Raw genomic sequence first — 14,114 nt, 5'->3', positions numbered from 1 at the left:
CAGTGATGGTTTACAGTCACCCTGGCTCATCTCATACGTTCTCCTATCCACCTTATTGGAAGGGAGATACCATCACATCCCATTTCATGATCGTTCATGCCTTTGTGCTACTGAAGAAACCAAAACAGCTCCAGTGCAAAAAGAGAGACTGTATGCAAATAAGCATTTAGGCATGCCTTGCTTATAACTTTCTGCGTCTCTTCAAAGCAGCCATTAAATAATCAACTACAGACAGAGTAACAGTCTTATCTTTACTAGGACACAAAAGGGTCATGGTCAGTCCATTTTATCAAAACAGTTGGACACATATTGCTGCACTGGCCACTACACAATGGCCTCAGATACACTTTTATTCAGCCTATCCTTTAAAAAATTCCAGGGAGATCAGAGGAATGGTGCACCTCCTTTCTTCTGGCTGACCTTGAGCCTGGAACATCGGTCACACTGAGAGATTCTGTGTAGCTGCCAGAGTCGACCGAAGTACAGTGCAGACTTAGAGTGTACATTCTCTAGTTTTATACTTTTTAATATGTTTATACTTTTATTGTACCTTTTATGGTACTGTTATTGTATATATACTTTTAGAATTGTTCTGTTAGCAATGTCTAATTGCTGGTCTTTGGCCGGAATCATAGAATCATAGAGTTGGAAGGGACTACCAGGGTCATCTAGTCCAACCCCCTGCACAATGCAGGAAACTCACAACTACCTCCCCCCCCACCACACTCCCAGTAACCAGAAGATGGCCAAGATGCCTTCCCTCTCATCATCTGCCTAAGGTCACAGAATCAGCATTGCTGACAGATGGCCATCTAACCTCCTCTTAAAAACCTCCAGGGAAGGAGAGCTTACCACCTCCCAAGGAAGCCTGTTCCACTGAGGAACTGCTCTAACTGTTAGAAAATTCTTCCTAATGTCTAGACGGAAATTCTTTTGATTTAATTTCAACCCGTTGGTTCTGGTCTGACCCTGTGGGACAACAGAAAACAACTCGGCACCATCCTCTATATGGCAGCCCTTCAAGTACTTGAACAAGGTTATCATATCCCCTGGTTATCTTTCTCCTCTTCAGGCTAAACATACCCAGCTCCTTCAACCTTTCCTCATAGGACTTGGTCTCCAGACCCCTCGCCATCTTTGTTGCCCTCCTCTGGACATGTTTCAGCTTGTCTACATCTTTCTTAAATTGCGGTGCCCAAAACTGAACACAGTGCTCCAGGTGAGGTCTAGATGTTTGTAAAGATGTTGAACAACACAGGGCCCAGCTCAGATCCCTGAGGAACTCCACTAGTCACCTCTCTCCAAGTGGATGAGGAACCATTAACTAGCACTCTTTGGGTGCGATCTGTCAACCAGTTACAGATCCACCTAACAATAATAGGATCTAACCCACATTTTCCCAATTTGTCAACTAGAATACTATGTGGAACCTTATCAAAAGCCTTACTGAAATCTAGATAAACTATGTCTAGAGCATTTCCCTGATTCAGTAAGGTAGTAACTGTCAAAAAAGGAGATAAGATTAGTCTGACATGACTTATTCTTGAGAAACCCGTGCTGGCTCTTAGTGACCTGATCCATCCTTTCTAAATGCTCAAGGACTGACTGACTGATGATTTGTTCAAAAACCTTTCCCAGTATAGAAGTCAAGCTGATGGGTCGGTAGTTACGCAGATCTTCCTTTTCCCCCTTTTTGAAGATGGGGACAACATTTGCCCACCTCCAATCATCTGGCACCTCACCTGTTTGCCAAGACTTTTCAAAAATAATGGGCAGAGGCTCAGAAATTACATCTGCAAGTTCTTTGAGTACCCTTGGGTGCAATTCATCCGGCCCAGAGGATTTCGTTTCATTTAAAGAAACTAGGTGTTTGTGCACTACCCCAATGCCAATTCTAGGCTGCAAATCCCTTCCCTCATCATGTGTTCTGTTTAAGCCATGTTGAGCACCACTTCCCTCGTGAGAAAAGACTGAGGAAAAGTAGGAATTGAGGAGTTCTGCCCTCTCTTCATCTCCTGTTACAATTTCACTTTCCGGTCCACGTAATGGGCTTATATTGTCCGTGTTCTTACTCCTACTCTGTACATAGGAAAAGAACCCTTTTTTGTTGTGTTTACCATCTCTCACTAGCCTAAGCTCATACTGAGCTTTAGATTTCCTGACACTCTCCCTACAAGCACTAGTTATTTGTTTATATTCCTCTTTGGTTATAAGGCCCTCCTTCCACTTCCTAAAGGAGTCTCTTTTATTTCTCAGCTCTCTAAAAAGCTGTTTATGGAGCCACCCTGGCCTCTTTAGGCTCCTTTTATTTTTCCTTCTCATAGGAATGGTTTGTGATTGCGCCTTCAGTATTTCATTTTTAAGAAACTCCAACCCTTCTTAAACTCCCTTCTCCTTAAGTATTTCTGACCATGGGATTCTACTCAGTATAAGTTTAAGTTTGTTAAAATTTGCTCTCCTAAAGTCCAACCTATATGTCTGACTATGTACAGTTTTTCCTTTCCCCAATATTGTAAATTCCAAGATTACATCGTCACTACTACCCAGAGTGCCTACTACTTTAACCTCATCAACCTGTTCTTCCCTGTTGGTGAGAATCAAGTCTAAGATAGCAGATCCTCTTGTTTCCCTGTCCACTCTCTGGAATAGGAAGTTGTCAGCAAGACAAGTCAGGAATTTATTGGATCTTGCATTTTTAGCAGAGTTGGACTTCCAATGGATATCTGGGTAATTAAAATCTCCCATGACCACCATGTCCCGTCTCTTTGAGAACTTTGTAATTTGGTCTAGGAGTGTCTCATCCAAGTCCTCTGCCTGGTTTGGTGGTCGATAGTAGACCCCCACCATAATATCATGTTTATTTCTTACTCCTTTTATTTTTACCCATAGACTCTCGACTGAACTACCATGCTGATTCATGTACTTCTTCACAAGTGTACACATCTTTGACATACCATGCTACTCCTCCCACCTTCCTTATCTTTCTATCTCTTCTGAACAAGTTGTACCCTTCAATCTTAATATTCCAGTCGTGAGTGATATCCCACCAAGTTTCAGTAATACCAATTAGGTCAAAATCCCCTTCCTGAATAAATTGTTCTGTTCCGGTTTACACAATTTTCTAGATGTTAAAAGAGTGGGCGCACATATGAGAGATTCAGTGAAGCTGTTCCACGATGTGGGAGCCACTGATGAAAAAGTTTGGGATGGAACAGTGGCAGGAGCGGCTAGGAAGATAAAATCTGATCCAAGTTGCCACATGGGTTTATATTGGGAGAGACAGTGGGGAAGGTATGAACCAGCACTTTGAACTAAAAAACTGGGTATACCCCTTTGCTTATCCTGTACCACATCTCTGATCTAGATTGCGGGATCCCTGAACAACTATTTAAAGATGCTGGGAAGATCTAATCCTAGATCTCCCAGCAGCAACCCCCCCCAGTCTTGCTTTTGACAAAGCCCCTATCCCCAAGGACACACGCACACACGCACACACTTATGTACTAAAGCAGGGCTTCTTAAACTTTTTCCACTTATGACCCTTTTTCACCCGAGATTTTTTTATGTGACCCCGGGTATATAGGTACATAAAATAGGTTTACAAATCAAACATTTACTGATAATAAATCAATTTTTTTTGTGACCCCACATTCAGTTACGCGACCCTATGTGGGGTCGTGACCCACAGTTTAAGAAGCTTTGTACTATAGCTTTTTCACCCAAGCAGAGACAGAAGCAAAGGGCTCTTGAAGAAGAAGAAGAGGAGGAGGAGGAGGAAGAAGAAGAGTTGGTTTTTATATGCCGACTTTCTCTACCATTTAAGGCAGAATCAAACCATTTACTATCCCAGCCAGACTGCTTCCTTGTTGAACCTGATCTTTTTCTCTAGCCTGAATTTTTTTTTTCTCTTTTTGGATTACTGAGTCACCCAGCTATGAACCTAATGCAGGAAGAAGCTCAGCAACCGGCAGCTCTGAAAGGTCAGAAACGTCTTAAGGCTAATCCTTCTGCAGACAGAACAATCCCCTGACCGTCAAGAGACATAAAAGACTGTCATTCCTCATTGAGGATTGGGCATTTACAACCCCAAGCGTAGGGGGTAAGCGGGAAGCTCTGTGTAATTGATTCAGAGATGTGCTGTTGGGTATCCACAGAGCTGGAATTCAGAGACTCCAAAAAGACCACCAGAAAAGCTTTGTGGCCTAATGTTATTATTCATGTGTTGATTCTGTAATATTAAACCCTACTTAACTGCTTGGTCATATCTCATGGCATGGGCCCTACCAATATTAAGAAGGAAATACCCAATGGTAAAGAAGCCTGACCCTAAGGAGGAGAAAAAGAAAGTGATTTCCTTGAAAGCTGGTCATTCATTGTTTCTTTCAATACTTGTAGGTAGGGCTGCCAACCTCCAGGTGGTTACTCAAAAGGGACACCACTGTGTAAGTACAGAATGTAAGCAAGCAAACACAGGAGCGAAAGTATATCACAAAGTGCTAAATAGATAGTGCAACTATATATCTGTCCTCATAGCTATAAATAGCCAAGTAAATAACACAATATTACTATCCCCAAATGGGCTTGCATGTGTTATAAAAGTCCAATTTTGGAAAGTCAGACCGGTTATTAGGAAAGTCAGACCAGTTCCCAGGGGGATACCTCAGGTATCTACTAATGGAAGTAATGAAAATTGGATTATACTAGAGGTGGTTCCAGTTATAAATTGAGAGGAGACTTTGTACAGTCATGTATTGAATTGAAGAGGGACTGAGGAAGAATGGGAAACGGCCGTCTCCCCTTCTTTTCTTGACATTTGGAACCTGCTTTTTCTCTTGTACCTGGCTGAAGGACATCTGAAAATAAGAAGATTCACTACTACATATACTCTTACAGGCTTTTGTACCAATACTGGACATTTATAACACATGCAAGCCCATCTGGGGATAGTAATTTTGTGCTAGGGTTGCCAACCTCCAGGTACTAGCTGGAGATCTCCTGCTATTACAACTGATCTCCAGCCAATAGAGATCAATTAACCTGGAGAAAATGGCTGCTTTGGCAATTGGACTCTATGGCATTGAAGTCCCTCCCCTCCTGAAACCCCACCCTCCTCAGGCTCCACCCCAAAATCCTCCTGCCAGTGGCGAAGAAGGACCTGGCAACCCTAAGTTGTGGCACACAAAGGCTCTATTCCAACCTTCAGGTTAGGCTCCAATGGCCTTGCTGTCTCACAAGGCTGAGCCTGCTCTCCCACCCCAATGTATTGGTTCATATTGTCTAAGGTTAGTAGGCAAACAAGATTTAATTGGTCTAACTTTGATGTTCAGGGCAGAAGGCTTACAGAGTCAAATTGTAAGCCAGTTGGCTTGCCTAGGAGATTCATGTTGATGAAGGAGGAGGAGGAGGAGGGTTGGTTTTTATATGCCAACTTTCTCTACCTTTTAAGGAGAATCAAACTGGCTTGCAATCTCCTTCCCTTCCTCTCCCCACATCAGACACTTTGTGAGGTAAGTGGGGCTGAGAGAGTTCGGAGAGAACTGTGACTAGCCCAAGGTCACCCAGCTGGCTTCATGTGTAGGAGTGGGGAAACCAACCCGGTTCGCCAGGTTAGAGTCCACCGTTCTTAACCAGTCCACCACGGTGGACTCACGAATTTATCCTCATGAACTACTGTATGCTAAAATACAGAACACATTTATCATGTCAATAATCCAGAGGAAATATGCCTTGTTATCAATGTTCCGCATGGGGGGGCGTTTGCAGGAGATGGTTCCCAAGTCTGTTTTGCTCTAGGCCCCAAATTACCTTTCTGCATTACTGCATGTGTTATCTCCCCCTCCCCCATCTTTCATACATCAAACAAGAATTTAAAAGGGCTTGTGAGACAAACCAATACAGTAATAATTAGGGTTGTCAACCTCCAGGTTCTAGCTGGAGATCTCCTGCTAGTACAACTGATCTCCAGCCAATAGAGATCAGTTCACCTGGAGAAAATGGCCACTTTGGCAATTGGACCTGGCAACCCTGATAGGCTTGGCCTTCCCCGAAGAGCCTGATTTTATGTTTTGGAAAGGGGTAATTCCAGAGTTACCCAGAAGTGACAAAAAATAACTCTAGGAATTGCCAGAAACTCTATGGTACAACAGGAGGCTTGGCAGCTCTGGGTCCAATATATGTCCCTGATACAGGTTGCCAGTTTGAGTGTGGGGGATTCCCTGCCCTGCCTTTTGCTTCCTGCCACTGTTCAGAGAGGCAGCAGGAGAAGAGTTTTAAAAATCTGGTCACTGGGCCAATGGCATGACATCGCTTCTGGGGAAAACCTGTGTCTATGCATCTCTGAAAACTCTATGATTTTACTGGCAATTCCTCGAGAGGTGTGATGTCACTTCTGGGGGGGGGGTTCCCCTGTAAGTGATGTCACACCGTCACCAAAGTCCTCCCCCATTTTTCCTGCTGGTTTCTGGGCCTGGCAACCCTATTCCCTGATCAAGATTTCCTATTTGGTTCCGAGTTTCAAATGAAGGGGAAAGTACTACCTGGCTGGTATTGACCTGCGTCTTGTGTTAATGATCTGTGCTGTTAAGCAGTTGATTTACACTCACTGCAAAGATTCAAAATATTTTGAATTTTAAAAGGTTCAGAAAGAGGAAAGCGTGCCAGCAAATGCTGCAAAACCGGGGGGTGGGGGCTTTTAAAAGATTTCAAAAACAACCAACAAAAGAAACACTTCTGCTGTCTCACTGACATTTAAATAATAAAATGTCAGCTTTGTTGGAGGAAGCCACAGTCATGGGCTTCATCAGCTAGGGTTAGTATTTTTCTATGTCGAAAAGGTAAAAGGGCAAGGTCATGTTTGCCTTGGTTTAAGTTCAAAAAAAATTCTGATCCCATCCCTGCTGAGATTTTGTGTGCAAGGGTGGCTGCTAAATGCTAATCCTATTGAAGGAAGTAGGATTGCTTTGATACAAAATGAGGCCAGTTTACATAAAACAATGCTTGATAAAATGGTACCGGCGCCTGCGGACATGTTTCTTGCTGCCCAGTGTTGCCAAAAACAAGCCCTACCCCATGTGGATAACATTGCACTGACAAACATCAGGCTATGGGGAGATGCTAATTTTTGAAATGTCATCTCCTTTTAGCACGTTAATTAGACCATTGAATACAGAGTAAAGAACGCATCGATCCAATGTTCGTCCAGAGAACTGACTTGGATAAAGCACAGTGGTCAAAACTTATGGACAGCTTCTTAGCATCTTGGACACAGGACTGTCTTGCAAAGGTGCAAGAGAAGTTCTTATTAGACAAATTATTAGACATGTTAGACAAAGCTGGTGCTTGTCTGTTTGGGTCATTTTAGTGGAGCACTTCTCACATTTTTTAAATGTGGTCTTCGAAGCTGTGGCTCTCTAGCAATTCAGACGATGTAGCACCCTGGGAAGTCATCCTCCCACGAGCGGGTAGGTATCGTTGGCTGAGTCAGAAAAACAGGGGCAATAGGAGGGTGGCCGAACCAGCTCACCTCAACCCAATTCATGAACAAGCGATCGGTAGAATTCTCAATGACAATCCAAAGAAAATTTTTCCTATCTGCAGTGCTGAGCACGCTGTAAAACAACAAGTCATGGTGGCGGCAAGAAAGGAACTGAGGGAGGGGGACGCTCCGCCCCCAGGCATGTGTCAGTTTGAGCGAGAATCCCTCACTAGGAACTGGGGGAGGAGCAGTCCCCTCTGTAGAAACTTAGCTAGAAGAACAAGAAGAGTTGGTTTTTATATGCCGACTTTCTCTACCACTTAAGTAGGAATCAAACCAGGGCTTACAATCTCCTTCCCTTCCCCTCCCCATAACAGACACCCTGTGAAGTAGGTGGGGCTGAGAGAGTGTGACTAGCCCAAGGTCTCCCAGCGGGCTTCATGTGTAGGAGTGGGGAAACCAACCCAGTTCACCAGATTAGCATCCACTGCTCATGTGGAGGAGGGGGAAAATCAAACCGGTTCTCCAGATGAGAGTCCACTGCTCCAAACCACCACTCTTAACCACTAAACTAAGCTGGTGCAGTCCAGCGGCAGGCCTGAGAGCAGGCCCAGGCACCATGTGTGTCTGCACAGAAGACTTCAATGGACAGCAGGTACAGGTAAATGCAACTCTTTTCCTGGGCCAACTCAAAGACTGTCCACACAAAATGAGGATTCACTCATAAAGTCTGAAGAATAGGACCCTAGTCCACACAAGCTTATGCTAGAATCCCATTTTGCTAGTCTTTTAGGGGCCAGAAGGTTCCCACTTACACTTGCGTAGGGTTGCCAGCATTGCCTTGGCAAATGCAAGGAGATTTTGAGGTTGGTGCCTGGGGAGGATGTGACAGCACTTCCAGGTGATGTTCTGGGGATTTCCCCTCGTCTCTATGGTCATGACCATACAGACACAGGGAAATTTCTGGAGGGTTTCTATGGTGGCCATGTTTCGGCCATTTCTTCTGCCTCTACTCAAGTTCTCAAGGGTGGGGTATTGGGGCTGAGAGCAGGTTTTTGCCTGGAACAGGAGGGCAAATGGCAAGCCTACCCTAGCTGCTTCATACTTTTAGAATGTGTGAGAGGGGAAACGGGTAAGAAAGGGCATAGGGTTGATAGAGTATCAGATGAGAATAGGGCTGCTAACTGACAGGTACTAGCTGGAGATCTCCTGATATTACAACTGATCTCAGCCTAAACTGGGCTGAGTAGACCCTGTGACCTTGTTTATACCACACAGGCCAGCTGGCTTCATTTGTTCCTAGTTGCCAGGCACCCTCCAGGACAACAGCCCACCTGGAATTTTCCTGATAAGTTTAAGGGCCAGTTGCCCAGCATGTAGCCATATAGTTGTGCTAGGGTTGCCAACCTCCAGCCACTAGCTGAAGATCTGCTATTACAACTGATATCCAGCCAATAGAGATCAGTTCACCTGGAGAAAATGGCCGCTTTGGCAATTGGACTCTATGGCATCAAAGTCCCTCCTCTCCCCAAACCCTGCCCTCCTCAGGCTCTGCCCTAAAAACCTCCCGCCAGTGGCAAAGGGACCTGGCAACCCTAGCTGAGAAGAAGCAGAATAGAAAGGTGTGCATATAATGGAAATGAAGGGGTATCTAATTATTACAGTTTTATCCCACACTCCCCTCAATGAGCTCAACGCAGCACCAATAGTTCTCTTATGCTCCTTTTTTTCATCCCAACAATCCTGTGAGGTAGGTTAGACTCAGAGAGAAAATTAAAACAATTAAGCTAAACACACACACTGAGAGAAGCCAGTAAAATAAGGAGCAGCAAGAAAGGCAGGCAACAATATAACGCAAAGGCCATATTATTTCAGCTCCAGAGAATAAAATGATTTTAATTTAGCAAGAGAGGGTAATGGGTGTGTGCTGACCTTTGGCTTTGATAGTAGGTTTCCCAGGTCTCCTACTATGGTGGGAGACCTCCCAGCAATCCCCGTCACAGCCCACTGGTGCCTGAAAGGCCAGTGGGAAAAATGGCAGCAAAAATGGGGTGTGTGGTTTAACCATAGAGTTTTTGTGAATCCTAGAGTGTCCCCCATAATGTGACAACTTTTTTGCTGGAAGTGACGTTGCATACTGGCATGATACTGGTCCCCACCCCAAATCCATACTCCAACAAGCAGCAGAACTCACTTGATCAGATGTATAAGCCACCAAACGGCCAACGATTTCTCCCTGAGTCAGTCCTCTGTTTTCTGACTGGACTCGATGGATTGCTTTGGTTCTAGCTGCAAGTAGTGCGACCAAGGTAGCCTCACTGGCTGTGCTCTGTGGTGAAGAAGAGACAGGTTCAGCAGCATAGGCCATAATCCAATGGAAAATGTCTCCAAACATAAAGCTTATCGTCGAAGGCTTTCACGGTCAGAGTTCATTGGTTCTTGTAGGTTATCCGGGTTGTGTAACCGTGGTCTTGGAATTTTCTTTCCTGACGTTTCGCCAGCAACTGTGGCAGGCATCTTCAGAGTAATAACACTGAAGGACAGTGTCTCTCAGTGTCAAGGGTGTAGGAAGAGTAATATATAGTCAGAAAGGGTTGGGTTTGAGCTGAGTATTGTCCTGCAAAAGTATTGTCCTGTAAGTATCATTAGCACATTATCTTGATACTTACAGGACAATACTTTTGCAGGACAATACTCAGCTCAAACCCAACCCTTTCTGACTATATATTACTCTTCCTACACCCTTGACACTGAGAGACACTGTCCTTCAGTGTTATTACTCTGAAGATGCCTGCCACAGTTGCTGGCGAAACGTCAGGAAAGAAAATTCCAAGACCACGGTTACACAACCAGGATAACCTACAAGAACCAATAAAGCTTATCCATTGCACTGACGAGAATAGGACAAAGATTTAGGACCATTTTAGAACCATGTGGCCCCCTTCTAGGATTGCCAGCTCAGGGTTGGGAAATTCCTGGAGATATGGGGGTGGAGCCTTGGAAGGGTGGGGTTTGGGGAAGGGAGGAACCTCAGAGGGGTATAATGTCATTGTCCACCCTCCAAAGGAGCCATTTTCTCCAGGGGAACAGATCCCTGTAGTCTGGAGATCACTTGTAATTCTGGGAGATCTCCTAAGAAACATAAGAACATAAGAAAGGCCATGCTGGATCATACCAAGGCCCATCAAGTCCAGCAGTCTGTTCCCACAGTGGCCAACCAGATGCCTCTAGGAAGCCCCCAAACAAGACAACTGCAGCAGCACCATCCTGCCTGTGTTCCACAGCACTTAATATATTCGGCATGCTCCTCTGATCCTGGAGAGAATAAGTATGCATCATGACTAGTATCCATTTTAACTAGTAGCTATGAATACCCCTCTCCTCCATCTCCAGGCTCCAAATGATGGTTGGCAACCCTGCTCCAAACGGGGATATGGGAAATACATCACTGAAGAGGTACTTTTTGCTACTTCCATTTTGTAAATGCCATCTCTTTTATGTCCCATTATTTATTTATTTCATTTATCATCTTTCTCACTGAGACTCTGGGTTGCCAACCTCCAGGTGGTGACTGTTGGAGAAGGCAGCACGTGGCTCAATAGTAAAACTAAAGTAAACCCAAATTGGGATATATGTATGAAAAGAACTCCGCCAGGTCCGTTTGCGCATTGGCGGACATCGTGCTACTTTAGATGTGCCCATCATCAGCCATTTTCTTAGCCACGGTCATACTGACCGTGACATCAAGTTCTTTTGTCTTGTGGCAATATCGGCCAAACCCCTTTCAGGCTCAAGATGTAAAAAAGATTCTCAACTGTCAAGAGAGACGCTTCATCTTTCTCTTCAAAACTCTAGCCCCCAGTGGCCTTAATACTGAATTTGATCTCTCTTGTTTCTTATAGTTCTTTACAGTTTCTTACAGCCCCTGTCCCTTTAACACAGTGTTCTATCTCAACATCCAGCCCACACCTGTTCCTATTTCAACTTGGTTCTCAGCATTTGCCTCCAGACCTCTTGGCAACGACAGATCATCCCATACATATTTTCCTTTCTTCTCTCTTAGGGTAAGTGCTTTCAGTGGCATAGTGCTGCACACATGTACTTCCTTGGATTTTATCTTATAACAACTAGCCTTATTATGTTCCAGGAATGTTCTCAATATGAGTCTCCCTCTTGGAAGAGAAAAATAATTTACAAAGCAGTGGGTAAGCGTTGGCATTCCACTTGGTCATCATTGTTTTTTAAGCTAGTATAGTAATTTCTTTACTACAAGCCTCTGTTTATTATATTTAGATTCATTGCAACTTCAGTGAATGAATGGTGGTTCCTTTAATCCATTACGTGGTCGGCAAGCTGATGAAGGATTTCAAAACGCGTCCTTGCTCTGTACCCACCTGTTCATCCACCGGCTCAGGTTTTCTTTGTGTTGAATTATGGACTATGACTTTGAGCTTTTGCACCAATTATTTCATTTGTTCTTTATAATAACAGCCCGGTGAGGCTTTTGTTTCCACCTTTAAATACATTGTATATAAGCCTGGTGAGGCTTGTTTCAACTTTTCTTTACTGTATCCATTTATTTCAGTTTGTTTGAGGCTTATACATTGTAACATTGTATACATTATATCCTTATTCGCCTTGTTTGTAGTTTGAGGTGTCCGTGTGCATTCCAACACAGATTATATGACCTCCCTCAAGCTCCTGTGCATTATTTGATGTATGCTAATTATTTGATGTTGGTGTATTAATATTGTTTTGGTTTAGAATTAATCACCCTTGCAGTTCTTTTCATACATATATCCCAATTTGGGTTTACTTTAGTTTTACTATTGAGCCACGTGCTGCCTTCTCCAACAACCTCCAGGTGGTGGCTGGAGATCTCCCACTATTACAGTTGATCTCCAGGTGACAAAGATCAGTTCCCCTGGAGAAAAGGGCCACTTTGGCAATTGGACTCTATGGCATTGAAGTCCCTCCTCTCTCTAAACCCCACCCTCCTCGGGCTCCACCCCCAAAATCTCCAGGCATTTTCCAACCTGTTGCTGGCAACCCAACTGAGACTCCAGGTGGTTTGCACAATTTAAAAAATGCATAAAAACTGGATTATAAAATTAGAAACTATGACAACCACAGTGTAATACATGCATCAAACACATACAAACTAACCTTGCTAGTTCATGCGGTCTAATAGCATCTGTGTGCATGCACTCAGTCATGTACCCCAAAATAAATCTTACAAATTATCAGTGCTCTGATTTAGAGAGCCGGTCATCTGCAAATGTGGAGGCTCCTTCCAGAGAAGAAGATGGACAGACCGGCATTGTATACATCACTTGGTAAATTAAAGGCGCAATTCAGCCAAAGTAAAGCACTGTGAAATTCCTCTTCGTTTGTGAATTAAGCACTTGGATAAGTATTTCCCATTGAAATCCACAGGACTCAGGTGCTTTAATGTGATTTATTTCAAATAAAATAAAATAATAAAGAACAAAAAACACCCCCCAAAACCCTGAGGTGCATATATTGAAAACTCTGATGAGAAAGTTGGTTTTTAGAACACGTATGCTAAGTGAACTGGCTATGATCCTTTCCTCTTCACTGCAAGCAAACAAAGGTTACCATGGCAAGGCGGCACCAAGAGCTGGCAGAAGTTATTGGTGAGAACAGCTCCTTGCATCTACCACAGCCTCAAGCTGAAAAATGTCTTTCATTTTTTTAAAAGAAGTTTCAAATGTCACTTTTGAATTGGCAATAAAGGGCCTCATATCGATTTTGCCTTTCAGAGGTAATTAAGAACCAATTTCCACAGGCCACTGCCGCAATATTAATTGGGTCCAATCCAGGAATGACTGGCAGTCTAATAGAAAGCCCATCTCGTTCGTGTCCGTACATGATTTTATCTTTATGGTTAAAAGCGGGAGGCGAGAGGAACAACACGGCAAATTGTTTCATTTCTACCACCAGCACAGTCACCTCCCCTCATCCTCCAGTCCCTAAACAGAGCAATTATTGGTGTCTTCCAAAATTATGGAGGATATAAGAATTGAAAAGGGCAATATTTCCAGCAGGCAAACAGACACAATTTCCTATTGTCATTAGCACAAAATTGGTACTATCCCAGATGAAGGAAACAGCTACTTCAACACCAAAGGTGAAAACAAGTCTTTCTGACATAAGGTGGTGCTTCAGTTGTTCCAGTTTTTTTTTTTAATTTAAGCTTCTTTTACAATTAGGATTGCCAAACTCCACGTGGTGACAGGATATTTCCTGTTATTACAACTGATCTCCAGGCGACAGAGATCAGTTCCTCTGGAGCAAATGGCTGCTTTGGCAATTGGACTCTATGGCATTGAAGTCCTTTCCCTAGCTAAACCCCGCCCTCCTCAGGCTCCATTCCCCAAATCTCCAGGTATTTCCCAACTTAGAGCTGGCAACCCTATTTACAATGAATTCGCACGATGTTTGAACCGAGCCACTCGTTTTAGTAACACATTAGCCTTTCTTTTCCTATCTTTAGTTAAGCTCCTGTTGATAAATACATGTCTTGTGCAAGCATCTGAGGAACTGTTTGTCCTTACTACATGCACTAAGTGATTCTGCTGATTATGAACACACACAACGCTTTCTATCTGGTATGAGC

The 14,114-nt window shown here is 43.7% G+C and overlaps 1 protein-coding gene across 1 annotated transcript in view; it reads right to left on the bottom strand.

Moving 5' to 3' along the window:
* Positions 1 to 14,114, bottom strand: part of DDC (dopa decarboxylase) — a 65,221-nt gene that overhangs the window by 37,036 nt on the left and 14,071 nt on the right. The window contains exon 5 of the mRNA XM_056857243.1: positions 9,669 to 9,803. Coding sequence (XP_056713221.1) covers positions 9,669 to 9,803 — 135 coding nt within the window. The remainder of the gene's footprint in view (positions 1 to 9,668; positions 9,804 to 14,114) is intronic.

This window comes from Euleptes europaea, chromosome 11 (assembly GCF_029931775.1).
Source record: "Euleptes europaea isolate rEulEur1 chromosome 11, rEulEur1.hap1, whole genome shotgun sequence".
Taxonomy (NCBI): domain Eukaryota; kingdom Metazoa; phylum Chordata; class Lepidosauria; order Squamata; family Sphaerodactylidae; genus Euleptes; species Euleptes europaea.
The sequence above is the reverse complement of the archived record's forward strand: the minus strand, read 5'-3'. Positions and strand labels throughout refer to the sequence as shown.